General features: G+C 44.7%; 4 protein-coding genes and 1 non-coding gene across 10 annotated transcripts in view; 3 read left to right on the top strand and 2 right to left on the bottom strand.

The window, feature by feature from the left end:
• The window catches only part of mylk4b (myosin light chain kinase family, member 4b), a 23787-nt gene extending 17910 nt beyond the window's left edge, over window positions 1–5877 (bottom strand). The window contains exons 1-3 of one of the 2 annotated variants that reach the window (XM_019886042.1): window positions 5599–5877; window positions 4525–4628; window positions 920–1151 (exon numbers count right to left, since the gene is read on the bottom strand). In XM_019886042.1, the coding sequence (XP_019741601.1) occupies window positions 920–1151; window positions 4525–4589 (297 nt within the window). In that variant the 5' untranslated portion in view covers window positions 4590–4628; window positions 5599–5877. Of the gene's footprint in view, window positions 1–919; window positions 1152–4524; window positions 4736–5598 lie in introns of those variants that run through there. The other variant, XM_019886039.1, reaches the window with a different exon arrangement.
• Window positions 5878–6925: 1048 nt separating this feature from the next.
• Window positions 6926–14413, top strand: serpinb1 (serpin peptidase inhibitor, clade B (ovalbumin), member 1). Of its 5 annotated transcripts, none has more exons than XM_019885586.1 (7): window positions 6926–7047; window positions 12112–12300; window positions 12557–12694; window positions 12769–12886; window positions 12971–13113; window positions 13494–13661; window positions 13969–14413. In XM_019885586.1, the coding sequence occupies exons 2-7, from the start codon at window positions 12133–12135 to the stop codon at window positions 14374–14376; spliced, it is 1143 nt and encodes a 380-aa protein (XP_019741145.1). In that variant the 5' UTR covers window positions 6926–7047; window positions 12112–12132; the 3' UTR covers window positions 14377–14413. The 5 variants fall into 5 exon arrangements, with proteins under 5 accessions (XP_019741145.1, XP_019741152.1, XP_019741168.1 ...); XM_019885593.1 differs by having other exon boundaries at window positions 6929–7047; window positions 12076–12300; XM_019885609.1 differs by lacking the exon at window positions 6926–7047 and adding an exon at window positions 11363–11568 and having other exon boundaries at window positions 12076–12300.
• A 456-nt stretch (window positions 14414–14869) lies between these two features.
• Window positions 14870–14941, bottom strand: trnah-gug (transfer RNA histidin (anticodon GUG)). Its single transcript has one exon. It is a non-coding gene; the product is annotated as a tRNA-His (tRNA).
• Window positions 14942–15590: 649 nt separating this feature from the next.
• Window positions 15591–21372, top strand: LOC109525234 (calreticulin-like). Its single transcript, XM_019885573.1, has 9 exons — window positions 15591–15768; window positions 17380–17481; window positions 17704–17907; window positions 18115–18209; window positions 18834–19043; window positions 20173–20286; window positions 20361–20504; window positions 20581–20673; window positions 20969–21372. Exons 1-9 carry the CDS (start codon window positions 15675–15677, stop codon window positions 21131–21133), a joined length of 1221 nt encoding a protein of 406 aa, XP_019741132.1. The 5' UTR covers window positions 15591–15674; the 3' UTR covers window positions 21134–21372.
• Window positions 21373–22389: 1017 nt separating this feature from the next.
• rad23ab (RAD23 homolog A, nucleotide excision repair protein b) lies at window positions 22390–27465 on the top strand. Its single transcript, XM_019885558.1, has 10 exons — window positions 22390–22630; window positions 23575–23656; window positions 23744–23823; window positions 24587–24942; window positions 25023–25069; window positions 25143–25270; window positions 25840–25963; window positions 26213–26373; window positions 26468–26638; window positions 27066–27465. Exons 1-10 carry the CDS (start codon window positions 22562–22564, stop codon window positions 27177–27179), a joined length of 1332 nt encoding a protein of 443 aa, XP_019741117.1. The 5' UTR covers window positions 22390–22561; the 3' UTR covers window positions 27180–27465.
• The last annotated feature ends 411 nt before the right edge of the window (window positions 27466–27876 follow it).

Here is a 27876-nt window from a genome sequence, read left to right as displayed (position 1 = left end):
GTCAGAGCAAATCAGATGCCTGCTATCCTTTAACGTCAGACGCAGCACTTTATACATGCATGCCTGCTCCAAAATATATTTATCAAGCAGTGGTTCTGACCCTCCTTTCCATAGTAAGGGCAAATTGAACATATACAGTCAAACACCCTCCGCATAATAAGTCGCCGTGTATGTGCGTGTCGTGTACAGTTGCTAAACGTGACATTTTACAGTCTGAGGAATTGTTCGTGAATAGATTTAAAAGAAGGCAATATACTTTTGTCTATTTGGCAACACAATGACGCTGTAAAGAAAGACTTGAGAAAAAGCCATCCATACAAATGCAAAAAATGTTATGACTTATTTTCCTCAATGTATCAGCATCAACCCACAACAATGAGTCCTTTTGAGGATATATTTTAATTAATATCTCAGAACAACCTAAGAGGAAAACGTGTTTAAAAAGAGAAAAGAAAAAATGAAACGGAATATTTCCTCAGTAATCGCCGTGTTTGAAACCACGTGTATAAGATGTACCTGTGATTTGTAGTGCGTGCACACGTGTGCGTGTGCGTGCGTGTGCTCGTGGGTTTCAGTGGGGCCCCCCCCACTCAAAACATTTTTTTCTGTCCTACAGCGCCCTCAAGTGGTCTTTTTTCATTCGTGCAAGGCTTTTGTTCCTCCCAGGTGACGGGTGCCAGAACGAGAAGGCCGGAAAGTAATCCAATGTCCGCACAAGTATTTCAAGCTATCAGAAAATATACCTGACAGTGTATGAAAAAGGCTATCTTTCCCTTTCTCAGGCTTGAGCTCCCCTGCTGATGTAGGAGCTGGCCCTCTGTCCCTCTGCCATACCTGCCTTCCATGAAGGATTAAAAAAAAAAAAAAAAAAAAACAGCAACCAACAAACAAGCTGTGTTACGTGGTGCTTGTTGCCTACCTCCAATTCCATGTGTTTAAGTTCCCAGAAGCAGCGCATGGTCCCCACCTTCTCCAGGTGTTTGTAGAAGGCCAGCCGGCCAAAACGAAGGCTGTTGCTGCGGTTGCGAATCGCCTTCAGCCCTTCCATCTTCTCAACAATGGGGGACATGGGTATCGGCGGAGGGACTGCTGACGGCAGTATTTTGCCATTCTTCATTGCAGACTCGTGACAAGTTCTCTTCGTGTCTGACCTGCAATAATAGCAACAAACTCCATTTCAAAACATCCACCGCGAAGGACTTCAGAAATGACGCAGTAATCATATTTCTGCACTCTCGGGAATCGAATGTTCTCTGATTAAGCAAAATGCCAAACCGTTTTCAAAACTGAATTTTTCAGACTGTTTTTGTGGGTGTTTCTACACTCGGGCAATAGATTCGAGATTTGCCAAAACGAAGGCTGTTGCTGCGGTTGCGAATCGCCTTCAGCCCTTCCATCTTCTCAACAATGGGGGACATGGGTATCGGCGGAGGGACTGCTGACGGCAGTATTTTGCCATTCTTCATTGCAGACTCGTGACAAGTTCTCTTCGTGTCTGACCTGCAATAGTAGCAACAAACTGCATTTCAAAACATCCACCGGGAAGGACTTCAGAAGTGACGCAGTCATCATATTTCTGCACTCTCGGGAATCGAATGTTCTCTGATTAAGCAAAATGCCAAACCGTTTTCAAAACTGAATTTTTCAGACTGTTTTTGTGGGTGTTTCTACACTCGGGCAATAGATTCGAGATTTGTGATTTATTTGAATTAGATTGGTTAGAAAAGCGAACATGAAGCCATTGTCTTGCATTATTTGATCGATATTTAAAACGGAAGTTGCGAAGAAGAACGACATGGAAAAGAAAAAATGGCATTTTAGTATATGTGTCAATATCCCGATGAGAATGAGTTGATTGAATTAGATTGGTTAGAAAAGCGAACATGAAGCCAATGTCTTGCATTATTTGATCGATATTTAAAACGGGAGTTGCGAAGAAGAACGACATGGAAAAGAAAAATGGCATTTTCGTATATGTGTCAATGTCCCGATGAGAATGAGTTGACCAAAGATCACTGACCGTAGATATGTAAAATGGCATTCTTCCGCTCAGTGCCACCATGTCAAAGGATTACTACCAAATCCTTCTTTGTCATCTCCACACCGTCCTTTTGCCAAATGCTTTGAGCCATTCCACCGACGGGGAGCAGCATCACATCGAAACGGGATGACCGATGAGATATCGAAATCCCCCCTGACGCCTGCATGAGACAGCTGGCTTTGTGCTCTACCTGCGTTGAGCCACTTTGGGTGAGGGTGGCTGGGGGGGGGGGGGGGGGGGGGGGGGGGGTCATATAAGCTTACCGAGGATATTTTTACCTCGAGAATGTCCATGTCCTGCCTGTGCTTTACAATTAGACCGTCTGTAGTTTCACAACAGTGAGCGTGCGTGTGACTGAGTGACTGATGCGGACTGTCTGGAGCAAACCAGGGCTGTCCTCGAGCTCCGGGGGATTTCTTGGGCTAGGATTTCAACTCTAAAAGCAAAAGGGTGCAGGGCTGAAGTGGACAGCTGGGAGTGCGCCGACAGCCGGCTCTTTAACTTGGATGATTTACAACGCGGGTTCCAAAAAGGTGAAGACATCGTGGAAGTCAACACAAAAATACAACTTTGTTTGTGTACTATTATGCTGGATTCCTTTCCATTGCCAGCGCACAGCATATTCGACACACACACGCACACACACACAAACACACACACACACACACTCTATCCGAGCCGCTTCATATTTAGGAGGGTGGCGGGTGTGCCGGAGCCTCTCCCAGCTGTCTTTGGGCAGCAGGCGGGGGTACACCCCTCAGCTGGCTGTCAGCCAATTGCAGGGCACACATACATAAACGACCATTCACACTCATAATCACACCATTTGAGAGTGTTCAATTAGTCTGCCATGCATGTTTTTGGAACGTGGAAGGAAACCGAAGTACCCGGAGAAAACCCTCACAGGCACAACGAGAGCATGCAAACTCCACACATGGAAGGTCCGAGCCAGAATACAACCCTGCACCTCTGCACTGTGAGGCGGACGCGCTAACCAGTTAGCATCGGGCCGCTATATTTTTTATTTAGATATTAATCATAAAATTGGGTGTGAATGAACACGGTGCAACACAACTTGTGAATTCAAATGCACGACGCATTTTGCTTGGCATTAAAACTTCAGCTACACACTGAAGATATGTCATATCCCAAAAGATAGAAAAATTGAGTCTTCCAATTAAATAACAACACAATTTATCTTCAAAACACTCTCGGGAATTCATTTTGAGAGGGAAAAATCGCTTCTTCCAATCCGCGCTTTTTTGGAAAAAGAGTCACTTGAGGGGTCTGAAAACTCGCTCAAGATAGCGAGAAAGCCGCTCAGTTAGCAACACTGCACCGAAGGGGTACTTCTGGGTCCGCCCCCCCCCTCTTTTTTTTTCACCCAGAGGCGTCTGCTGTCCTTGTTTTGAAGTCGCATGGAAACAGCGAGCAAAGCCTGTAAACCATCGGAATGCGGCCGAGGTGTTGAAGCGCATGCGCGCACGGATAGAATAGAAGACGGCATCATCGCTCAATTTGTTTGGTGCCACTCAGATTGGACGAGGAAAATAAACGCAGAAGAAAGGGCCGACATGTCGAAGCGTTGAGTGTGACAGCACATCTTCGTGAATGAGGAATCAAAAGCCACCCAATTAATTGGCGCAAAAATAAACACGCCGCCCGGCTGATATGATGAGACCAAGTTATTGAGAGAATGTCTTAACTTGTCGTCGGGCCCCCGAATTAGACAGCCCCTCGACTTCAGCTCGCAGCCAATTAAGCACCGCTCAGCATGTTGTCGCCATTTCTCTCAGCAGAATTCATGGCAGAAAGCCCGACCGCGGCCGTTTCCTCCCACCCTGAAAGAGCACGGCGACCCCATGCAGGCTTTTGAGAAATGACCGAAACTTGTCGTCCATCCGGCATGTACACAGACGCACTTGCACTCGCGCATTTGTGCCTCGGCTGACATTTTCAGCGCCCGCAGCCGCTCCAGTCCTTCACACTGTCGCAACTCGGCAAGATAGTGTAACTGTAGAACTTCCACTCGATCACTCTGCTTTTCCCTGTCGTCAAGAACAAATCCGAGGTCTTATTTTAGGAACCAGCGGATCAATCTCGATTATTATTATTTTTTTTTCTTTCTGGCATTCGATTTCCGACCAACTTTCATTTTTGTTCCCGTACAATAATTCCCATCAGATAAATACTGAAACATAATGTCAACAAAAGCAAGCAAGCAAAATTCCCACGCTACTTGATGAGTAGGTGTCAATAATGTAAAAGGTGCGCCGAGTGGCTTATGTGTTGCACCTCGCAGCGCGTGTCACGAATCTCTCAGGCATAAGGGTGCGAGAATTCAAGACGCGGTCATTGTGCCAGTGTACTTTTGTACTGCGTTTCTGCACAAGCCATGCTCAGATATTTCCACCGAGAACGCCCAAAATAAACCGCGGCTTCAACGCACTCGCATCCTTTTCCGCGTATTAAAACGGACTCACCCGTCATAGCTGGGAACGTCGGCAATGACCAAAATCTTCTTCTCATTTCTTCCCGTGCTTCTCATGGGTCCGACGGAGGCTCTCTGGCCGGCTTTGCTGTCGTGCTGAGAAGATAAAAAAAAAAGGTTTTCTTTCGCCTGCTGGAGTTCGAGCTTCGAGCCTTTGTTTCGGTGTGTCCGCGTATCCCAAAGTCGATCGTGGCACTGAGGAGGGAGCCGGGGGGTGGGGGTTGGTGGAGGCTGGGTGCTGTGTCTGTGTATGGCAGATGAGAGGACGCGGGGCAGGTGAAGGCGGAGTGGGGTAGGGGGGTGGGGGGGCAGTCTGCTCATGGATCTGAGGGCCACAAGTAGGCAGAGAGCGGAGGAAGTGTTCCAGGGAATGCGCCTTATTATAAAGGAGCGTGTGGAATGCCGCTGCACTGCGCCATGTGTTCCTGCAACTGCACGCACACACATGACAGACTGACCGAGAGGGGCAGTGTGATCAATACACTTCAGACGCTTTGCTTTGCCTCGGTGGTTGTTTTTTTTTTTTTTTTTTTTTTTTTTAGAAGCCGACATTGAGTTGTCAAGTTTATACCCTTCTCACACGTCATCTCACTGCCGTGGCCTCTTGGGACTCTAATCTGACTTTTGGAATAGCCAACAGCTTGCTCCCAAAATAGCAGCAAAATCCAGAGATGATCCTCATAAATTCCTTGTTTCACGCGACGGCAAAGGACTGTTGACTGAATAGGCACCGGTCAACTACAAACACGCAGGCACAATAAACAGGATTAAAGAAAATAATTGCGACATTGATTGACTGGCAACCAAAAATATGAAAGTGACCAAATTTGAAAAGAAGTCCGATTGTGTCTGACAGTGACTCTATTTTCCCAAACATCGATAGAAGTTAAAACCGCTTCGCTCTCAGATTGGATCACTGAAGACTCATAGGCGTCAAAGTCAAGGCCCGGGGACCATTTTTTTTCCCCGCATTTCCTTCAAATCTGCAAGATTTGTCTGTATGTTTAGCTCCAGAATGAAACTCATTGGAAACTCTCAGGGTCAAAGGATTTGTTGAATTCCTCACCAGCGTCTGTTTTCCTGCTCAAAGTCACTGGCGCCCTCCCTCCTCGGTGGCCTTCTGTCCTCACCAACGTCTTCCATGTGCTAATTGGCTCCAACGGAGCCTGTTGCCGTTGGGTTTAAAAGCGCTTTATATCCGCCCCACAGCGTCGCCCTGAGCCAAATGTTCATGTTCCACAGTTGCTATATTTAGCTTCTCCACAATGAGATTTGGGCCTGCAGAGACCTTTGGAGGGGCAGGTGCTCAAAGTTAATGGAAAGACATCTAACCCTAACCCTGCAGTTCACGGTACGTTTGTATGGAGTTGAAGTGACTCAATCGCAATGGCAGATCCCGAGGTGATCCCTACGGAAGAAGACCACAGCTGTGTAGATGGACACACAATGAGGCGGGATTGAAGAGGCATACCAGCTGACCACACCGGTCGCTCCTCTCAGCGGTAGTGATTGGCAAAGTGAAGCCTCATGAACAAATGAGACATTACCTCTCACGTATCTGGTTCATTACCGGATGGTTCTTTCGTATTTGCTCTTTAAGGCCCCCTGCTGCACAGTGAGCTGTATTGCAGTTTGTATATGAGACGAAAGCTTGTCATGTCGCTTCACTCCAAATTCCGACTGTGTCTTGATGTTTTAGTCAACTAATCCGAACACTATGTACACATTACACTGCAACTAAAACTGAATGACTCAATCTCAAGTGTTTATCCATGGACAACTGAACTAATTTTGTGACTGACTATATATGAACCTTCTCTCTCTGGGATGAATGAATGGGTAACTAGTACCTGAACGACAAACGAACTGAATTTAATAGTGCGGCGTCTTCAATGACGAGGCAGACACACGCGTTTCAACTGAACTAATTTTGTGACTGACTATATATGAACTTTCTCTCTAGTGTAGATATTTGACTGTGAGTTCCACCATCAACAACGTGGGGAAGGAGCACTAACTTTAACAGGCTAGAAACATATCACGCATGCGCAGTCGATGGCAATGCAAGGTACGGAAAGTCAATGCATCCAAACAACATACAAACAACTACTGTATAGTGGTTAATACAACACGAGCTAAATCAAGATTGATCACTCGCAAAACAATTGCCCTCACAATCTTTCTCGAAACAAAATGATGACGCTCTCTCTCTCTCTCTCTCTCTCTCTCTCTCTCTCTCTCTCTCAACACCTCAACTCGGAGTCGCTTGGCGTTGTCGCCAGTTTCACACTGTTTCCAACCTTGTGCCACGTCATCGGCGAACGCAAGTCACGTGACCTTTTCCGCTGGACAAGCACCCAAACAGGGTTTGGTTTCCTCGGTCAGGTGACCTTTTTTTCCGCTCGACCCGCAAGAGCCCCAAACGAGACGTCAGTTCGCTGTGGTCACGTGACAACGTCACTGACGTGCTCCTCGAAAGGAGACGCGACCGCTTGCAAAAGATGCTCAGTTAGTGGTAAGTTGCGGGCTCTATTTCTCATATACCGAAACCACTGCACATCACCTTCCAGTCATGACCCCCAACAATCAGCGTCACATCGATTGTTTCAGTGGTCAAAGAAAACAATTCACATGTGCTGTTGGTGGTCGTTTCGGTCTCATCAGCATTAAAAAAAAAATCATTTCTCCTCTCAGCCATATATCGCAAAAGTACCTTGTCCGATGAGTTATGTCGTCTGCAATGTTTCTGTGAGGTGTTTCACACTCTTGTTTCCCTTTTAGCTTCGAGTCTCCGCAAAGCCCCGCTGAACTGGATAAAACTTGGCGGCTTTCATTCATTCGTGTTGTTAATACACTGACTGTTTATATAGTAGTAGTCTATTTTCTTACAGCGCAGGGTTGGCGTGGTGTTCTATTTAATCATATCACAGAAACGCGAAGGACAGGTCAGCTCATCAACTTTGGCTTTGCGCTGCTGGCCGTCGTTGTTGTGGAAAAATGTCCTCATCGCCCTCCGTCTGTTTATTTTGCCCGTCCTTTTTTTTCCACAACAGCGCCTTATTGAGCCAAAAATGTTTCCCTATGTGCCCTCTCATGTCTCAGCTGCCTCAGCTCTGTGGCCGGGCTTTCGGGGATAAAGCCTCGTGTTTGTTTTGTAATTTGGCCCCTGGGGGAAGCAGATGGCATACGGTCAGCCACTGTTTCTCACAGTAGAGAACTGTTGGGAGGCGCATATCCTGCATGACAAAGGCAAAGTCAATTAAACATGAAAAATTAGCGCACAAACTCACACAGCCATACCTCAGCCCAGTCTTACTGTAGAGCTGCTGGTGCCAACTTGGCGCATTGTTATCTCACCCTCATTGGAAAAAAAAAAAGTTGATAAGGGAGCCTCCCTCTGAACATTCCAAAACCAGAAGTGTCCTGCTGTTCTGTTCTAGGTGAGCAAAGACTTTATGATCCCAACAGAAATTGTATCCTGAATGAGTTAAAAGTACATTATTGGAAGAGCAAGGAAATTAAATCACATTTGCTGATGGGACAAAAGCTTTGAGCAGTTTGCGACGAGTTAAACATTCATGCACAGCGCACACTGTTGGATCTTAAATTATGGCTTGTGCAATTAAAGTCTTAGATGTAGTTGATGCAGACAAGGGTAAATGCTGTACAGAGATTAACTCAACAAAGAACAGTCTGTAAACTGAAAAATAGTCATAATGACTCAATGATTGAACACTGACGCAGGGAAGGTGTCGGTGCTGTTATTCGATCTCAGTGCAGCATTTGACACAAACAGAACATACAGTTGAACAGTTTGGAAACTTGGCTGGGTTTAAATGGAACAGTCCTAAAATGGTTCGGGTCCTGCTCAGGGGAAAAGGAGTGACTTTGTAACCAGTGGAAATTTTGGTATCAGATTGAATGGCCATGACATGTGGGGTCCCTCAAGGGTCCGTTCTTGGACTCCTTCTGTTCAGTCTCTATATGTTAACTTTTTGTCAATGGCTTCAGAACACCAACGCTGGCTATCAAAACAAAATGGCGGTCATGGCTTTGGACAATAAAGAAAAGAGGATTGCTGTATGTAAACACCTGGAGTCACTGTCTTTAGAAACCAAAGACCAAGTCCGAAATCTCGGCGCGCTGATGGACTAAGAACTGACTTTCAGGAGATCAATCAGTAAAAAAAGCCTTTCACCAGGTGAAAAAACATCTCCAGACTGAAAGGTTGCATGGTGCAAGCAAACCAGGAGAAACTTTTACATCCGGCACACTTGATGATTGTAACGGTCTTCTGACGAGGCTCCCTCAAAAGAGCATCAAACAGCTGCAGCTCAGGTCAATTGGTGCAGCCCAGAGTTCATTCTTTGTGTGAAGCACATTGAGTTGCCTTGCGTATGAAATGTGCTCAATAAAACCGCCTTGCATTTCTCGAATTCTGGTTGGAAAAATAAAATGTTCATCAATAAAGTTGTATCGGGCAACCCGTATGGGAACGTCCTCCAAATGTGCTGTACATTTTGTACCCTCATCTGAACTGCCGCAGTGTGAGGTTGGGCGGCCATTCTGCTGCTCCATGTGTTGCCAATATGCTAAATGCCGCCCTCCCTAGACACAACGTGCTGGCCAACGAGTATTATGTTTGCGTTGGGAACCGAGTCAACTCGAGAAGAGCAAAAGCGGGACCTGTTATCGGACACCCAGAATAGGTTTGACGCACCACTCAACTAAGTGCCTGCTTAGGAGCCTTCATCGCCACCGTAGCCCCTCCCCCTCGATGAGTGCGGGAAAGGGAGATGGCCGGCAGTTTTGGTCAGCGGAAGCGGTCCGAGTGGTCACCTCAAGGAGACCAGGACCACCAAGAGCAACTCTCACCGGTTATGTGCAGCATCCCTGAATAGTTGCTGAGCAGACAGACTGTTGGACAATACTGCTGGAAATTGGCGCTGCCTTATGTTGCCTTTTTTTTTTTTTTTTTTTTTAACATCAATGTAGCGCTGTCCCATTGTGGGAAACGAAATAATATTCCAGCCAGAGGTGGTGCATCAATTGTGGCCATGTGGGTACTAACGTATACACTTCAAAATAGAAAATAAATCAAAAGATGTATCCTTATTTTGAAATGAGGATGATAAATAGTTAGCGATGAGTAAAATCGTTTTTTTATCTCTGGCATCTCAAACATCGACGTACTTCCCGTTTGGGTGCGTGTGTCGTCTCCGATAGAGTCTCTCGCTCAAAGTTTGTCGTGCGCAGTCGTTCTTGCTGAATATCACCACCAAAATGCCAATGACGTTCAAGTGGAGTTCCCGTTAAAGCCAACGTACTTTCCTGTCCACTCCAGACGACCTGAAATAAAATCTCACTTTGTGTGCCTTTTGTAAGAGTCACTGCAATGCTGTGACGTGAGGTGGATTGAGGAAGAGTAACACAGAATTTTGGTGACTTGGCAGAGGAATTCATACTACTGGTCACTTTTAAATTGTGTGACAACTCTGCACAACTGTCATTTTTGGGCACTGTATACACCTCCATACACGCAAATAACCAAGAACTCGTTTCTCCACTTTGTGAGCTACACTCCGAAAAGGACGTGAATGAGATTTAACCTGAAGAGTTATCACCTCAAACCAATATTTTGTCCTCGGAGGTGGCACACGTGTTAATGTTTACAAAAGTGAGGCGTCCGAGGCAGATAATGGGCTATTACCATAAAACACACAGCGATATGTATTATATTTACCAATAAAAGAAGTCCGTATGTGTTCACGATCTTTGCGGGGGGTGGGGGGGGGTACTGGGGCTGGTACTTCTTCAAGGAAAACCTCCTCCATTAACCTGCGAGCCAGACGACATAATTCTGGTTGTGTCACAGGCGTCTGAGGTCCAAAGGTGACCATCAATTTGAGCTGTTTATCGTGATCGCCGAGGCGATGCTTAAAGCCTGCCTGCATGATGAATGAGGCAAGCTGGAATGTGTGCCGTAAATCACACGGAACACACCTTTCCAAACAAGTCGCGGCCGCAAAGATGAACCAGTTGGTTTGGCGAAAGCTCCAAGCCAACCTACTCCCGACGCCGCAGGTTTCACATTTTGCCAACGGGAGCTGCAATGGGCCATTATTTGTGTACACTCAACTGCGTATCTTTAAATGGTTGTATGGAAATGCAGCGGTGGGAAGTGAATAGTACAAATACGGTACGGCAGTCAAGTAGATTACTCAGGGATATCTGTACTGAAGTACCCATATTTTGGAACTCTTTTTTTTTTTAGTTTTTTGAGTTTTACCTGTGTTCTTTTGCAACATGAAAAAAACCATGTGTTGTTAGCATCGAGGCCGGAGCCAAACCTATCCAGCCCTCCCCACCCCTTTTTTTTTTCAGTACAGGCCGGAGCCAAACCTATCCAGCCCTCCCCACCCCACCCCTTTTTTTTTTCAGTATAGGAGCACTATGTAGGTTCATAAAAAACAGACATTATTCTGCCAAGTGAAAACGGGCATAGTCCATAACTTATCGTAAATGTGTCATGTTTAACCTTTGGACTTGAGCACATTTCGAACTCTTTGGCCACTTCTGTACCTTTCCAATTAGCGTCGGTACCTGTACCTTTTGCCACCTCTGTCTTCATGCAAGTGCTTCAATCATTCCACCGACTCCATACGTGTATTTTCAACGTTTGATGGCTGCGATTCTCGCATAGCATAACCGCGGTGTCGCTGGGCTGACAAAACAAATGATCCTTCTGTGCAAATAGCAGCATGTGTTGCACCTCCCCGTTGACTATTCCTCTTTGTTCCCCTTTGTTTGGCTTATCGTTGTTCCTGTGACTTATCGCCCATTCACGCGTTCCACCCACACGCTGCAGTCCAAAGGCACTTTGTCTGTGTCGTTCACCAGCACACCTCCGGACGCACCGGAGCCGTTTGGGAGCTTTGTCAGATTTGACCTCTCCATTCCTTTTTTTTTTTTTTTTGGCCACGCGCTCACTTTGCGTGAACAAAGCGGCAGCGGCGGGTCACGAGTGGACGAAGGGGTAACGTGATGAGTCAAATTTAAAAAGTCAAGGGAGCGAAATGCAGAAGTTGACGGTGTTTTCTGTTCCGTGGAGTGAAAATTCTCCTTGGCGTGATAGTCGAGTTGAAACAAAATGATTTGTCTCAGTCGATCGCTGTGCAGGCGACGGCGTGGCGTTTGAAAAGTACTTGAATTGTTGATTGTGACACCTGTTGGATGCGTTCATCATTCTTTCAATCTTAAAATCAGATCTCATTTCCAAGTGGAAAGAAATTCAATTGTCTTGCAGCTCAGATATTTTAGACAAATTAAAATCGCTTTAAAAACGGCACTCCCAATCCAAATTATCGAGCAAACCCGATATGACATCAAAGATTTTTTTTAAAAAGTTGTTAACATTTCACAGCTTGCCTTCATTATTAGCCTCGAAGCTGTTTGATCGCCTGCACATACGAATGAAGTAAAATTCATGTTTGATTGAAGCATCGACAACAGAAAATCTCACTTTTGTGCAAAATGAATACAGAAGGACGCGTGCCATCAGCTCTTGGTCTCATTGCAGGAAACGACGTTAGCCTCAACGATGGCTGCCCTCAGCATCTCAAATACAACTTTTGCTCTCGAGCTGCTGCACACCTTGAGCCAAGCAAACCCCACCGGAAACATCTTTGTGTCGCCGTTGAGCATCAGCTCAGCGTTAGCGATGGTCTACTTGGGGGCCAAAGGAGACACCGCTACACAGATGGCGAAGGTAAACATTTCAAATTTTTATTTTACACTTGCTGTGTGTCTGCGGGCGCGCCTTGGGGGCCAAAGGAGACACCGCTACACAGATGGCAAAGGTAAACAACATTTAAAACATTTTTTTTACACTTGCTGTGTGTCTGTGCGCGTGTGTGCTTAGTTTAATGTTGTGATAAATGAAGCCCTTCAGCAATCTAGTTTTTAGTCAAGTACTTTCTAATCGTTTCCGATTCAAAATAAAAGTTGTGAAATCCTTCTCCCAGGCTCTGTCATTCAGCTCTGGTGAAAGCGTCCACGCAGACTTCCAAACTCTCAACGCGGACATCAATTCACCCTCCGCGTCGTACGTCCTGAAACTGGCCAATCGCCTTTATGGAGAAATGACTTCCAGCTTCCTATCTGTGAGTTTTCGGGCGGCGGGCGACGCATTTGGATAAGTTACACACTCAATTTGTGAGCGCTTCTTTGTCTGCAGCAATTCCTCGATGCCACGCAGAAGTACTACAAAGCCGATCTGAAGACCGTCGATTTCATCGCGGCTCCAGAGGCTTCCAGGGCAGAGATTAACAGCTGGGTGGAGCAGCAGACGGAGAGTAAGACCTCGCAAGGTTGCGTACGGTATATAGTCATCAATGCAAAAATGCGGAGGTTGCTTCGTTTTGTGCGTTTGCTCTCAGATAAGATTCAAGATCTTCTGAAGCCGGGAACGGTCAGCACCATGACACGATTGGCTCTGGTCAATGCCATCTACTTCAAAGGCAACTGGAAGCACCGCTTCGATCCAGCAGACACCAAAGAGATGCCGTTCAAAGTCAACCAGGTGAAAATGAAAGAACGGAAGGCAGAGAAGGCTCAATTGGTTCGGATGCTTCACAGAGTTACAAAACATTTGACAGACAAAATATGACAGAAGAATTTAAGACAATTAAACGCAAAGAAGAGAAATGAAAAGTTGTACGTCGCACATTGACGACATTTAAAGACATTACCGGAAGACTTTGAAAACATTTAAAGCATTTCAAAGTTGAAATATATATATTTATTATTCTTTTTTTTTACCCCGCTCACATTCACACCAACTGACAATTAAGAGCCTTTACTCTAAAAACTGTTCTGAGAATGTGGGAGGAAATTGCTAAAACGTGGTCCATCCTAACGGGCGGCTTAACGTCAAGTTCTCCGTATTTGACCTTTTGTCAGAATGTGACGACGTCGGTGAATATGATGTATCTGATGAAGAAAATGCCTTACAACTACATCCCCGAGCTGGGTCTGCAAATCCTGGAGCTGCCGTACCTGGACGATGAGCTCAGCATGCTCATCCTGCTTCCAGAGGAGACGAGTGATGGCACTGACCCACTGCTGAAGGTACCCGACCGAACGGCAAATTCCATCCAATTGATGTGATTTCACATTTATGCAATCGAAACCGAGTGGTAGCGACAGTGATACAGTTTTGAGGTGAGGTTTGAGGCTTGCCTAGTGTTCCGTGGGATGTCATTACAAAGAGAGGAACCGGCAACGGAAAAGGCTAGTGTTGTAATCGGTAGCCAAGTTTGGGCCACTGGCACTGCGGCTTTTTTTAACACAACACACTGGAACATGATATACTGAAGAAAGTCATCCCGCAACCACGGTTGGAGCTCAAAGTAACGTATGTCTGAATTTCTTGTAGCTGGAGGAGGAGCTGACACAGGCAAAGCTCGATGAGTGGACCAGCAGAGACAACATGGACATCCACTCTGAAATCCTTGTTCATCTGCCAAAGTTCAAACTGGAAGAGGAGTACGAGCTGAATGAGCCTCTCGCTAAACTGGGCATGACAGATGTGTTTTGTGCTGCAAAGGCCGACCTTTCTGGAATGAACGGCGAGGGAGGACTTTCTCTGTCCACAGTGGCCCACAAAGCCTTCGTGGAGGTCAACGAGGAGGGCACTGAGGCTGCCGCGGCCACTGCTGGCATTGCAGCTTTATGCATGCTGAGGGAGGAACACTTCACAGCAGACCACCCTTTCCTCTTCTATATCAGACACAATAAATCGAATTCGATCCTTTTCCTCGGAAGGTTCTCCTCTCCTCAGTAGAAAAAAAAAATCGAATAAAGATATGCAATGAAGGCTATATTTCTTTTGACTACGTTTTGTAACATGCATACACTGGAGTATATAATCAGCCGGTCGTTTTGGCAACACAGTGAATGACACAATACAACATAATATAATACATCTTTATTTGTATAGTGCTTTCACAAAAGTTGCAGCTGCAAGAAAACAATTTCCAGAACATTTAACATAAAAGAACAATAATACAACAGAACACATAAGATAAAGCAAGCACCCTACCATAAAACACGCACTAATAACAGGTGCTTTCAGCCAAAGCCCAAATGAAGTTGTCAGTAACTGTGGCAACGTAAGATGGCTGGCATCTGGCTTTAGTCACAAGAGGCCACTTGTGAGTCATATATAACTCCGAGGAAGAAAGCCAAAGCGCGCTACACGTAACCGTTGTTAATGACTGAAATGAAGTCCTCATGCGATGTTTTGAACAAAAACGAGATAAGTGCAAAACCAAACATGCCATGACCCGGAATTGAACCGGGGTCGCTGCGGCCACAACGCAGAGTACTGACCTCTATACTATCACGGCTCTGTTCTTGACCATGACAACAATTGTCAAGGTAATCTTTAAGTATCAAATAAAGGAGTGCAGCAACATTATTTTAGGCACAATCTGTATAGACCATGACAACAATTGTCAAGGTAATCTTTAAGTAACAAATAAAGAGCAGCAACATTATTTTAGGTACAATCTGTATGTACAGCGTGTTGTTTTATATAATTATTTTGTTTGTCATCTCGAGGCTCTAAATAAAGAATGATTGGTTGATTCCGTCATTCATTCATTGATACGCAAAACGAAGCGGAAGCTGTCATTTTTTTTTAATTTAAAAACGTCAATGTCTACGAACAAATGACTTTATAAGCAGAAAGAATATTCGTAAATATGATTTTTGAATGAAAATTCTCATATCGGTGAACAAAACTGTTCATATTTTCAGGGAATATTTTTAATTCGTGATAAGGATAAATATCAACTTTCATGAAAAACAACAACTAATTCATCGTGTGGTTTCGCGTTTTGAAATGTAAGCTGTACTTGAATGCGGAAGTAATAAGTGTCGCCTCACCGATCTTTGCCGAACCTTTCCGAAAAATCACACCCGTTGTCTCCTCTGATAGGCCGAGTGTTCTCGAGCTCTCGGCCAATGAGCGCGGGCCACAGGTGTTTGGCTTTCTTGTCTTACCTGGCTCGCCTGTATTAGCTGACGGTCGCCGCGGTGGGCCGTCTTCAACCCCAACTCAGTTTACCCGAGCAAGTGATGCCGCTGCCGGCCGCCTTCTTCGCGCTCGTAGCCTCGCTCGCCTGCAGCGGCCACGCCACCGTCTTCTTCAAGGAGCAGTTTCTCGATGGAGGTACAGTATGGACGGGCTCACCTTCACATTTTCTCACTATTTGGCAGCAAAAGTCACTCTTTTTCGTCTTTTTCTTTCTTTCTTTTCGCAAATAAATATATTCCATTCAATGAATTTGGCCACAAAAACATTAATTCTCGCTATTAACGTCTATATTTGGCTTCAGTATGTGTGCACAAAATGTTTTGACAGTTTACCAAACACGATATAACCCAGATGATATTTTGCCACTGAAATTACTACTAATGATTAAAATAGGCTATGCAAATTATTTTAAAAAACACTGTATTTGGCCTTAAAAGTTTATATTTGATCACAATATTTAAGTCTACATTTTGGCAAAATATGGCACCCAAAACACAAAGCATGGTACAGTATAGTTATTCATATTTTGCCATTTCAAACACTACATTAAGTTCACAGAAGGCTACATTATGATTAAAACACATAAAAGGAAACATTACACAACGTTACTAATTGGAGATGCTCACCTAGTTTAACGGATCCTTTTTTTTTAATTTTTGGGGGTGCACGCCATGGAGAGTTTTGCCAAAGTGAGGAGAATTGTGGCGGCATTGAATAAATGCCACCTTTCCGGCTCAACTCGCAACTGGTGCGACGATGCTTCCCTGCCGTCACATCACAAGCTGGTTCGGCAACTCCCACTGGCCGTCGTCCACTGAGACTAACGACTCCCGCAAAATGTCAACTTACACGAAACTCCACTTGAGCAACACAAATGCGGGCAACACTTGTTGGCTGTTGAAAAAATGGCCAAGTATTTCAAACAAGGCTTCAAAGTGCTGACAAATCAAGTCATTCTCTCGCTACATTGAAACCGCGCCCCGCTCAACTGTGAGCTGTCAATCAAATGCCACTGCTACAATATGCGTGCACTCAGGGATGACAACGAGGCACTCTAAAGCGGCCATGCTATTGAAAAGACACATCTCCTTGCTTTTTCACCTTTTCTCTGTGATGTGTGCACACTTACAGCTGACAACGAGGCGCTCTAAAGGGATCATGCCAGCCTGCAACCACATCGAGGTGGAGCTTTAAAACAATACAAAAAAAAAAAAAATCCCCCTTCTTATAAAGCACCTGTTCATATTGACTTTATTAATTTTTTAATAGAAAATGTGACGCGTTAATTAAAAATGAGAGAAGTCATATTTTCAATTAAATGACAGTAAATTATTTTTTTCAAGTTAAAAGAAATGCACCTTCACAATGTCATATTTTCAATTAAATGACAGTAAATTATTTTTTCAAGTTAAAAAAATAAATGCACCTTCACAATAAACAACTCAATCAATATTTATTGTATTTCAATAAAATGGAAAAAAACCTGAATTAACTGAAAAAGGGTAAAATTTGAAAAAAAAAAGTTTTTATGTCAAACTTACAACTCAATCAATATTTATTGTATTTCAATAAAATGAAAAAAAACCTGAATTACTGAAAAAGGGTAAAATTTGAAAAAAAAATGTTTTTATGTCAAACTTAAAAAAAATAATTCAACAGACAAGAACTATTTCATTAATTTCCTTAAAAATTTGGTAAGTTTGTTTTGAAAGTGTCACATGTTTGTTTTGTTTTGTCCTGTGTCAGATGGTTGGAGGAGCAGGTGGGTGGAGTCCAAGCACAAGGACGATTATGGCCAATGGACGTTGAGTGCTGGAAAGTTCTATGGTGACGCTGAGCTTGATAAGGGTGAGTCAGCAAACCCCCCCAACCACGCCCCAAAACATAAAAATCACACGCAAATATTCGCAGGCGTATATTCTTTATCCTCTATGAAAATGACTGCTCTTGAAGCATGTTTCGAGTTACGAGTGCTGTTTTGTTTGGTTTGAAATATCTTGTGACAAGCGTGCTGGAATGTTGTTCTGTGTCATCGTCTTCTCCGCCTTCCTTCGGTTTTCCCGGTTGCAGGCGTGCAAACCAGCGAGGATGCGCGCTTCTACGCGCTCTCGGCGCGCATGGAGCCGTTCAGCAATGAGGGCAAAGTCCTGGTGGTCCAGTTCAGTGTCAGGCACCAGCAGGGGATCGACTGCGGTGGAGGCTACATCAAAATCTTTGACGCCCGACTCGACCAGGCCCAGATGAATGCCCATTCGCCCTTCTCCATCATGTTTGGTCAGAAAACAATGTTCAACACTCTCTTCAAAATACAACCCCGGTCTCAAGCCTGACACTGGCTCAGAGAACCGAGTTTGAACTCCCAAACTTATTTTGAAACCTTGACCCTAGGTCATTAGGGGAGGGTTTTTTTTTTTTTTTCAGTCACTTGCTTGAGCCCTTGGGGGAGGTCCAACCGGCGTTGTTGTTTGTGTTTGGTGGCAGGTCCCGACATCTGCGGCTCGCCCATCAAGAAGGTTCATGTCATCCTCAACTATAAGGGACAAGGACACCTCATCAAGAAAAACATTCAGTGCAAGGTCAGCAAAAATGACTGCCGTAATCGCAACGCCTTTTCATTTTGGTAAATCTTTGGAAACTTCTTTCTCAAAAAAAGGTACTTTGTTCGTCTTCTGAATGTTGAACTGTGACATTTTCTCTGGAAAAAAAATGGTGGCTTTATTTTTCTGATGAAAAATATTCTCTCACTTCTGTATGAAAATTCCAAAGGTTTTCCCTGGAAAAAATGACAACTTTTTATCTTGAAAAAGACTTTCTGTGAAAAATGATGACACATTTTCTGGTGAAAAAAAAACCCAAAAACGTTTTATCAACAAAAATGTTGACTATTTTCCTCAGGAAAGTAAAAAAAAAAGAAATTCTTGGAGAGATTGGAAACTTTTCCAAGAAAGACTTCATAAAAATCAATGCAAGTTTTTTCTCCGGAAAATTCTGACTTTTTCAAAACATTACCGTTTTTTTTCCCTTTTTTTCAACAAAGTTTAACTTTTGTAAGGCAGGTTTATTGTATTTTTTTAATGAAAAAAAAAGATGACTTTCCCAGAAAAATGACACCTTCTTTTTTTTCTTAGAAAAACCCCAACTTTTAGACAGACCGCCTCCTGCTCTCCGGCATGTTCTGAACTCCTAGTTCTCTCCATCAGGACGACGAGCTGAGCCACGTGTACACGCTGGTGCTGCGTCCGGACCAAACGTATCAGGTGAAGATCGACAACCGTGAGGTGGCGTCGGGCTCGCTGGAGGACGACTGGGACCTGCTGCCCCCCAAGACCATCAAAGACCCCCTGGCCAGCAAGCCGGACGACTGGGACGACCGGCCCACCATGGACGACCCCGACGACACCAAGCCCGAGGTGAGCGTGTCGTTCGCGGCCCCTTTCGTGTGCGCGACAACATCAATGGCGCGCCGTTGTCTTCCATCATCAGTGGGAACGCAGACGTCTCAAACTCCTTTGTCACTTTCCGTTGTTTTTTTTTTTTGACATTTTTTTTTCTCCAAATGTCTTTGGAAGCCGCTTGGCCTGGAGCTTTTCAAATTGACTCAGTCTTTACGTTCACATCACCTTCTGACTATTGCCGTCTGACAGTCGCGCGACAAGAATAACAAGTCCAACTGCTTCTCATTTCGGGAAAAACACCCTCGTTTCCTGCTCGGTTACATACAAAAAAAAAGGCGTTGCATTACATACAGCGTCTAATCGGTTTTTCCTGTCATTTGAAAAGCCATTTGTTATACATGCGATTATTTCCAAATCATAGTGCAATACAAAATAGGAGCTATTCAGTCCCCCCCAAAAATGGATAAGGGACTCGGGCCTCGTCCCAACGTTACTGTGCAAGAATAAAACTTTACTCGTTATTTTTCCTGGACTGGTCTGACCGCATCCCTGCCACGTATCCTCTGCCATTTGCTTGTTTAAAAAAAACACACACAGAGAGTAGTTTCTTGTTAAGTTGCAGCCCAATTTTTATATTATTTATTTATTTATTTTTTTACTTTTCCCTCCATAGTTTTTGTGACCCTGTTTAAGATGTTTAAGAAGCCTGAAAATAATTGCATTCATCAATACACCCATCACTGCAGAAGCATCATCTCAGGCTGAAAATTGTAGATGTGGTTCAGTCAATCCCGAATCAGGCTGATTCCCTGGGCCTCTCATTTCCCTGGCACTTCGGGTGAACTGAAATAAATGACAGAGTGGCGAATTTTTTTCATGCAAAAACGGAGTGCATGTACTGCATGAAAACCGGGACATAATTTGACATGAAAAAAAATGATCGATGTGAAAACTGAGACAATCGAGGAGGATGAGTGAGTTGTGAATTTCATACCTTGTACTGTTTTTCCCGCCGCCGTTTGCATCGGTGCCTGTCACACAGAACGGCGACACAAGAAAAAGTAGCAGAAAACGAGATGGCGAGAAAAGGGGCTTGTGACCCCTTCTCACTTCAAAGTTGGTCAATGAAAAGTTGTTTCTCCAGGATTGGGACCAGCCGGAAACCATCCCGGACCCCAAACACCGTAAACCCAGCGACTGGCGAGAGGACATCGACGGCGTGTGGTCGCCTCGGGTGATGCTCAATCCCGACTACAAGGTGCGTCCGTAGCGGTGCGGACTTATATGGGCAGGCGTCCGTCAACGTCTCACCTCGCTTTTTGTTGCTCGCAGGGCGACTGGACGCCCAGGCAGATAGACAACCCCAAATACAGAGGCTTGTGGGTCCACCCTGAAATCCCCAACCCAGAGTACGTTCACGACGCGGAGATGTACAAGTTCCCCAACATCGGCGTGCTGGGACTGGAATTGTGGCAGGTGAGCTCCGACAGCCAGCCAGACGGTGTCCGTTCAAACGCCCATTTTGTGCTCAATGATGTGTCACCCCCTTCAGATGAGGTCCGGAACCATCTTTGACAACTTCCTCATCACCGATGACGTCCGGGAAGCCGAAGAGTTTGCCCGGCAGACTTGGGGACTCACGCAGGTGACCGCACGCGTAGGGTGACCAAAGTGCTTTTGAGCAAGCCAATTGTTTGGGCCATGTTGACCATGCCACATTTATTGGGCGGGCTCAGTTTACAATCTGAAGTCATTTTCAGCCGACACTTAGACTGGTGGGGCTCCATACAACATATTGTCAAGAAAATGTTTGACTTGACTCCCCCTTCAACGAAGCTAGCAAACTTGGACTGTTTTGTTTTGTTTTTGTTTTTTGGCCTGGACTTTTGTGAACTATTTTTGGGGTTTGTAAGATGTTTGTTGCCTTTTGTGCTCACCAGGCGGCTGAGAAAAAAATGAAGGAAGAGCAAGACGAGCTGGACAGGAAGAAGTGGGACGAGGAGCACAACACGAAGGACAACTTTGACTTTGACTTTGGTGATGATGATGATGATGGCAAGGCTGATGACAAGAAGGACATGCATAAAATCAAAATTGAGCTGTAGTTCTGCGTTCGGGTGGGAGTTTAGTGTATTTGCTACCAATATGGTTACCCAAAGTCCACACACAACCCAATCTGCATCGCAAGTATGGCAACATCAGATGGACAAAATACATGAAAACATGGTTAGCTTCGGTGTCACTCACATGTATTGAATGACCTCAACATGCCGGAAAGCCCATCAATTATAGCTAGCAGTTTTACTTTGGTGAAAATGTGGATTTCAGAGGTCTCCATCAGCCCCACCCCCTAAAAAAAAAAAAAAAAAAAAAAAAAAAACTCACTCTTTGCGTAGCCCGGAATTTTGCAAATAAAAAGTTTTCCCCCTGGATACCATTTTAGCCGATTAACACAAAATTGGCTGGTCATGACTATTTTGAATTGATGCACGAAAAAAGTCTCAGGAACATAGTTCGACTTCTTGTTATTTATTCTTACTTGGTCTTGAATGCAAATGCTCCTTTTTGTATTTTCCTCATCTTCCTCTGTGTGTTTAAAGTATAATAATCCTCATACTCCTCCTCTACACTGGTTTTGAGCTTCTGCAAATGAAATAGCACACCTCGACAATCTGACTCTCCAACGTTGTCAAGGAAACAACAATAATTGAAGCCTACGCGTCTGCTTGGGGCACACGATGGGCCAGGATGAAAGAATAACTTTTAATGTTTTTCTTTTAAGTCAGTAACTTGAAAGATTTGAAATGCATCACTTTGCTTGGAATAAAAGATCAACAAAACAAGGGCACCATTGCCACCTACTGGAGTGGATGTGCAGTTACTTTTTATTCAAGTGTGGCAATAAAAATCATGTTGCCGTGGGGTCACATGCACCCTACTAGGAGGGCCCTTGCCACTATTTGGTCTAGTAGTTACTAAAATTTTGGAGTTGTGTGATGAGTCTTCAAACATTGGTACTATAGTCCTCTTCCGCATAATTACTAAATGTGTTTGGAATGGTTGAACACATTTCTTCGGGAAAGTTGTTGGTAATAAACCACACTATCGCCACAACCACTTCTCCAACTGATGTTGCGTCCCTGGGAAATGCTTGGGTGTTGAACTCCTAAGTTGGAAAAGGCGCTGGTGCTGAAACGCAAAAATCTCACGCAGGTAGGTTCGAAGACGTCCCTCCGGAGCGCCAGGGGAAGTGCTGTCGATTTATCATCAGCTCTCGTTAGGTTGTCTTGTTTCCCACTAATCGCGAAGGCAACACGTTCTGTCATTCTCTCCCTGACCTCCTAGAGGGCGCCCTTGTGCCCACGGTCTGCTTCCATTGAGTCAGACAGCTGAGTCACTCACTGAGTGCACTGACGAGTGCACTTCGACGAGGACTCTTCAGTAGTCCGAGTGGCGAACGCGGAGCGAATGTTAAGTGCGAAAGGAGTTTGGGGTTTTTTTCGTGTGTATTTTGAGTTCTAGCGGCTGGCAGGATGCTGACGGTGACGCTGAGGACGCTCCAGCAGCAAACGTTTAAAATTCACATCGACCCCGAGGAGACGGTGAGTCAAAAGTTGCTCGAGGTAAACACGGTGGCGGCGGCCGTGAGTGAACCGAGACGCCACCGCACTGGCGGGCTAGCTTGTAGCATACGCTCACCATAGCCTAGCCGAGTCTTGCCGCGCGGCTGTTCGGGTTGACTCCGTCGGGCCTGAAACGCTCTTGAGATTTTTATTCTTTTGTTCAAATTATGAATCGTTTGTGAGGGGAGGGGACACAAGTTGACGTGTTTGCGGGACCTCAAGTCACCTGCGCGCGGAGATGTAGCCTCCAATGAAGCTAGCCCAAGTCACAGCGGTACATGCGTCTTTTCCCTTCAAAGTTAAAATCAATAGAGTTCGAAATAGCGCCGTGGTATTAGGTCAAGCCGTTAATCTCAAATATATATATATGGTGGATAAATATTCACCTTTATTAGCATTTGTAACGTGTTTTTAACAACTTCAAAACGATAGCACGAGTGGCGCTATGCTTTATTTTGAAAAGCGCGTAAGGGAAATGTGGATTTGCTGTGAACTCGTCTCGGTGTCAGTGAATGACTGTGCAAGATTCCTCATTGTTTGTGCGTCGAGAGCCGTTCACGTTTCAATTTAAAAAACATATCTGACCTACTTTAACTGAACTAACGTGATTGTTCCACTCCTGTTTATTGTAGAAGTAAGACAGCAGGAACTATTTTGCCCCAAAAGTCTTTTTAAAAAAAATCAATGTACAGCAAACTCTATACTCAACTCTGGACATACACATAAAGATGACCTCCAGAAATCAACTTAAAAACAATTCCTGATAACAAGTGGGAAGACTGAACAATTTTAAATTGTGGGAAAATGCATTGTATGTTTCATTTACCAGCGGAGATGGAATAAAAGACCATGGAGCAATTTATATGAAGACTTATGTTGAATTGTTGTCATTTGTGACCGAAACATTGTCTTGTGCTTGTCAGGTGAAAGTGTTGAAGGAGAGAATCGCAGAAGAGCGAGGAAAAGATGCGTTTCCCGCTGCAGGGCAAAAACTCATCTACGCAGGTTACGTACGGATACCGCTAGTCAAAATGAGAAATGTATTGTTAAAAAAAGTGTTGCGCTGCTCATGTCACCTTTCCTTCTCGCCAGGCAAAATCTTGAACGACGACATGGCGCTGAAAGAATACAACATCAGCGAGAAAAACTTTGTGGTTCTCATGGTCGCCAAGGTCAGTTTTAACTTTGCAAAGTTTTGGTAATGTTGAATTAATATTTTTATGTTGGGAGTGGGGGGGGAGCAAAAGAAACAGCAAATTATGGCCCTCATTCTTAATCCGTCCTCTCATATTTAATGCATTAATTTCAATTTTATTTCCTCTAAGTGGTCAACTCAAATGTGTTTTTTGTTGTTTTTTTTTTTTTTTTTAAGTAAGGTGAACAAATCATACAAAATGTACACAGGTCTGATCAACTGGGCTGGTTGATATTTACGGTATATTTTGTCCTAAATCGGTTGTAATATCATAATTTGCCGATGAAGCGATGCAGAGATAAGTATTTTCTGCCGATTGGCGGATGTCCGACTTTTTCGGACCAAAATGACCATTCTGGAGATGAGTGCAAATCGGTTGGGGGATTTTCGGAGGTGAACGAGGCCCTTGGAATTGCAGTTGAGTGAGGGGGGGGCGGCGCTAATGTTAGCATTAGCCAGTGCTAAATTGCCTAAGCGCATTTTGTCATTTGTGCTGTTTACCTCAATTAATGTGCCATATATATGTTTGGTGTATTTGACAAGCACATGAGCATCCAACTTTTAGTGGACAGCAGAGGGCAATATTGCCTAATATTGATGAAAATTCCTGAATTAATGTAATTCTCATCCCACAAGCACAATATTAATCAGAACACATTAAAAAAAAGGAAATGTGACAATTATGATGTTGTCATATTGCGTATATCCAAACATTGAATTTTTGTTTTCTTTATTTGTAGCCCAAAGCGGTGCCCTCCCCTCAAACCCCCCCAAAGTCGACCCCTGAATCTGCGCCGCCCCCCGATTCCTCCTCGACGTCAGAACCGGCATCCTCTTCTTCATCCTCGCCCTCCTCATCCGTGTGCGTCCCCAGGCAAGAAGCCGCCGCCGCCACGTCGGCGGAAGTGCCGCCACCGCCCGCCCCGGAGAACACTCCAACCACTTCTCCCGAAGATTCGTCTCCACCGTCGGCTGCAGCCCAAGACCCCCCCGAAGCTGTAACCCCCTCGACGGTCACGACGGATGTGCAGAAACCTGGTGACATGCCGGCGGAGGAAGCAGCAAGTCGAGCGTCCGTCCAGTCATCAGATTCCAGGTAAGTTTGGTGGTTCAATAAATTGCATTCCAATTTTCCAGACATAATGCACCACAAATATGTTGGTTTGTGTTTGTCAGCGTGGCGGACGAGCTGGGCCTGCTGGAGGAGGCGGCGTCCATTCTTGGTAAGATAGTGACCGATCCATGATTTGATAGAGGAAAAAAACAAGATGAGCGACATCTCTTGCTCCCTGGCAGTGACGGGCCAGGCCTACGAGAACCTGGTGTCGGAAATCATGTCCATGGGCTACGAGCGGCAGGCGGTGGTGTCGGCGTTGCGGGCCAGCTACAACAACCCCGACCGCGCCGTCGAGTATTTACTCACTGTGAGCATGTCTAACACAAAGACATCCATTTTGACATTCGAGATATCGGTACATTTCCTCTATTTGATTGATCTTTAGCTTTTAAAAATACACTATTTAATGACTAAAATATTCAATTTCATTTCCACATTTATTTACAGGTATATATTGTTGATTTAATTATGATTACTTAACCAACTAAAAAGAAAAGTGCATTTGTAAAATATGCTTTAAATAATTTCTGAAATATAGTTGTCATTCAAAAAAAAAGTATTAAGTTAAAATTACTGTATTTGACCAATTAAAAGGAAAAACATGTTTGTAAAACGTTTGATAAATTACATGTAACTTTTTCTTGAGGGGAATTCCTGTATATTAAAATAAATTTGCTTATTACTGTTATTCTCATTTCTTCTATAATTAGTAAGTAGTGTTTTTTTATGTATACCTGTGCCTAATTATTTCAGTAAAGACATACAAAACTGCCAAATGTTGGACTATTTTAGAATTCATAACAAATCAATTAGCCTGTTATTTGTAATGAAAAGACCAATGAATGAAATGACAGCTGCCCTTTTTCTGTGGCGCAGGGCCTCCCCACCACCGAGGCCGGTGACATGCCAGCTCTTGGGGACTCTCCAACGGACCCGCCCGCCACCCTGGCCCCCTCTACGCAGACGACGACGACGACCACGCCACCGGCAGAGGCCAACCGTAAGTGCAAAAACAACACATGGTCCATTTTGTGTGTTGATGACTCACACGGGCTCGTGGCACATGTAATTGCGACATTCTGTCATCAAGGCGGCATGCGTACTCAATCAAAGGCCATTGTGGCCGAGAAAACACTCTGGAAAGGGCTACAATCGACCACAAAAACATGACAGTGGCGCCCTGACTTCTACCTTGAATTTCTTCCGTCCCCACTCCCAGAAGGATGTTGTGTCTTTCTTCTGCCGCCAGGCCCGTCGCCGGGTGGCGGCGCTCCGCCCGCTCAGAACCCTCTGGAGTTCTTGAGGAACCAGCCTCAGTTCCAGCAGATGCGTCAGATCATCCAGCAGAACCCGGCCCTTCTGCCCGCCCTGCTGCAGCAGCTGGGCCGAGATAACCCGCAACTTCTGCAGGTGGGGACCTCCGACGCGCAACCGCCCCCCCCCCACCCCTCCCTCCACCAAAGCACTCGCCTATTCTGATGCCTTGTGGTTTGTTGTCACGCAGCAAATCACGCAGCACCAAGAGCGATTTGTCCAGATGCTCAACGAGCCTCAAGGTGGCGGCGGTGGCGGCGGCGGAGGAGGTGACGGCAGCGGCGGTGGTGGCGAGCCGCGGGCGCCGTCCCGTTCCAACTACATTCAGGTCACGCCACAGGAGAAGGAGGCCATCGAGAGGGTCAGTAAAGCTTTTCCTGTCTGGACGGGCAATGGACAAAAGTATTGGGACAGGGGAAGGTCAAATCACATGGCCAACCAGGGCCTCAATCTCAAACAGACAAAGATTCCCCATGTCCTGCAAAAACACAAAAATATACACCCCATATTTGACCACAAAAATGCAATGTTTGTGCTCAACAGAAAAAGTCACGTGACACCGAGGAAAACGAGTCTTGCATGCACTGATGACATGTCACAACGTTGAAAATAGTGCGAATCTGGCACCAACACCTCACGACACGTTTTGGTCACCAAAGGGGACATTAGATTTTTTTTTTTTTTTGTACTGGCCAGTTTCCATTTCTGTTCCAATACTTTTGAGCCTACCTATTTTTAGGTATGACAGCATAGATATGTAAGTCATGGTGCGTCTGTTTTTGTTTCAGTTAAAAGCGCTGGGCTTCCCTGAGGCTTTGGTCATCCAGGCGTATTTCGCTTGCGAAAAAAACGAAAACTTGGCCGCCAACTTCCTGCTGCAGCAAGCCTGGGATGATGAGTAGTTTTTGCTTTGGTTCCCCAACCTCGCATGTTCAGACCATCGACGATGAAAAGTGCTGTCGCCCTGGCACTCCAACGGGCTTTGGTTAGTTTTTGTGTGTGCGGAAGCAGCGTCACGTTGATTGATTGATTGATTGATTGATTGATTGATGCAAATGTTGAATAAACGTCACCTTTCATGGTTTCTTTTCTGAGCACTTGTCATCCACAATCACGACGGTTGGACATGGTTAGTTGCCAGGTTTGGATGAAGCGGAATTGAAATTTTGCTTTATTTTAGCATCATAACGTTTTTGTTTTTTTTTCTTCAAACATTATTCAGAGGAAATACTGTAAATTGTAATTCCACAAGTATGATGTCTGAACAATTCTCCAGAGTCGGATTTTGTTCAAACAAACAAAAAAAGAACCCCACAACCCAATGTAAAGCCACGTTTGGAGAGTAATATTTGAATTCAGCCATCTTATGAGGACAGAAGTCAAATATAAAAATGTCCAAATATTTATATATTATAAAATTGCATTTTCTTTTCACTGTTTTGGGAAAATACAGAGGAACATTTCTTTCAAGAAGAGAAAATTGAATTTTTAATGACGTTGTTTCCCCTCCCCACAAAAAATGTTGCAACGCTACAAAAAATTCAAAGTGAGTTGCATTATTTCCTGAGAATTATCTTTTTATCTTGGAGTCATCGTAAT

Source organism: Hippocampus comes, unplaced genomic scaffold (genome assembly GCF_001891065.2).
Source record: "Hippocampus comes isolate QL1 unplaced genomic scaffold, H_comes_QL1_v1.1 scaffold90, whole genome shotgun sequence".
Lineage (NCBI taxonomy): Eukaryota > Metazoa > Chordata > Actinopteri > Syngnathiformes > Syngnathidae > Hippocampus > Hippocampus comes.
The sequence above is the reverse complement of the archived record's forward strand: the minus strand, read 5'-3'. Positions and strand labels throughout refer to the sequence as shown.

What these genes read in the sequence shown, in the direction of transcription:
- serpinb1 (XM_019885586.1), top strand. Translation starts at nt 12,133, where the DNA reads ATGGCTGCCCTCAGCATCTCAAATACAACTTTTGCTCTCGAGCTGCTG. An exon ending in GGTGGAGCAGCAGACGGAGA is followed by an intron (nt 12,887 to 12,970) that starts GTAAGACCTCGC and finishes GTTTGCTCTCAG; the next exon opens with ATAAGATTCAAGATCTTCTG. An exon ending in TGCCGTTCAAAGTCAACCAG is followed by an intron (nt 13,114 to 13,493) that starts GTGAAAATGAAA and finishes ACCTTTTGTCAG; the next exon opens with AATGTGACGACGTCGGTGAA.
- LOC109525234 (XM_019885573.1), top strand. Translation starts at nt 15,675, where the DNA reads ATGCCGCTGCCGGCCGCCTTCTTCGCGCTCGTAGCCTCGCTCGCCTGC. An exon ending in TGACGCTGAGCTTGATAAGG is followed by an intron (nt 17,482 to 17,703) that starts GTGAGTCAGCAA and finishes TCCCGGTTGCAG; the next exon opens with GCGTGCAAACCAGCGAGGAT. An exon ending in CCGACGACACCAAGCCCGAG is followed by an intron (nt 19,044 to 20,172) that starts GTGAGCGTGTCG and finishes TTGTTTCTCCAG; the next exon opens with GATTGGGACCAGCCGGAAAC.
- rad23ab (XM_019885558.1), top strand. Translation starts at nt 22,562, where the DNA reads ATGCTGACGGTGACGCTGAGGACGCTCCAGCAGCAAACGTTTAAAATT. An exon ending in GCAAAAACTCATCTACGCAG is followed by an intron (nt 23,657 to 23,743) that starts GTTACGTACGGA and finishes CCTTCTCGCCAG; the next exon opens with GCAAAATCTTGAACGACGAC. An exon ending in CCGTCGAGTATTTACTCACT is followed by an intron (nt 25,271 to 25,839) that starts GTGAGCATGTCT and finishes TCTGTGGCGCAG; the next exon opens with GGCCTCCCCACCACCGAGGC.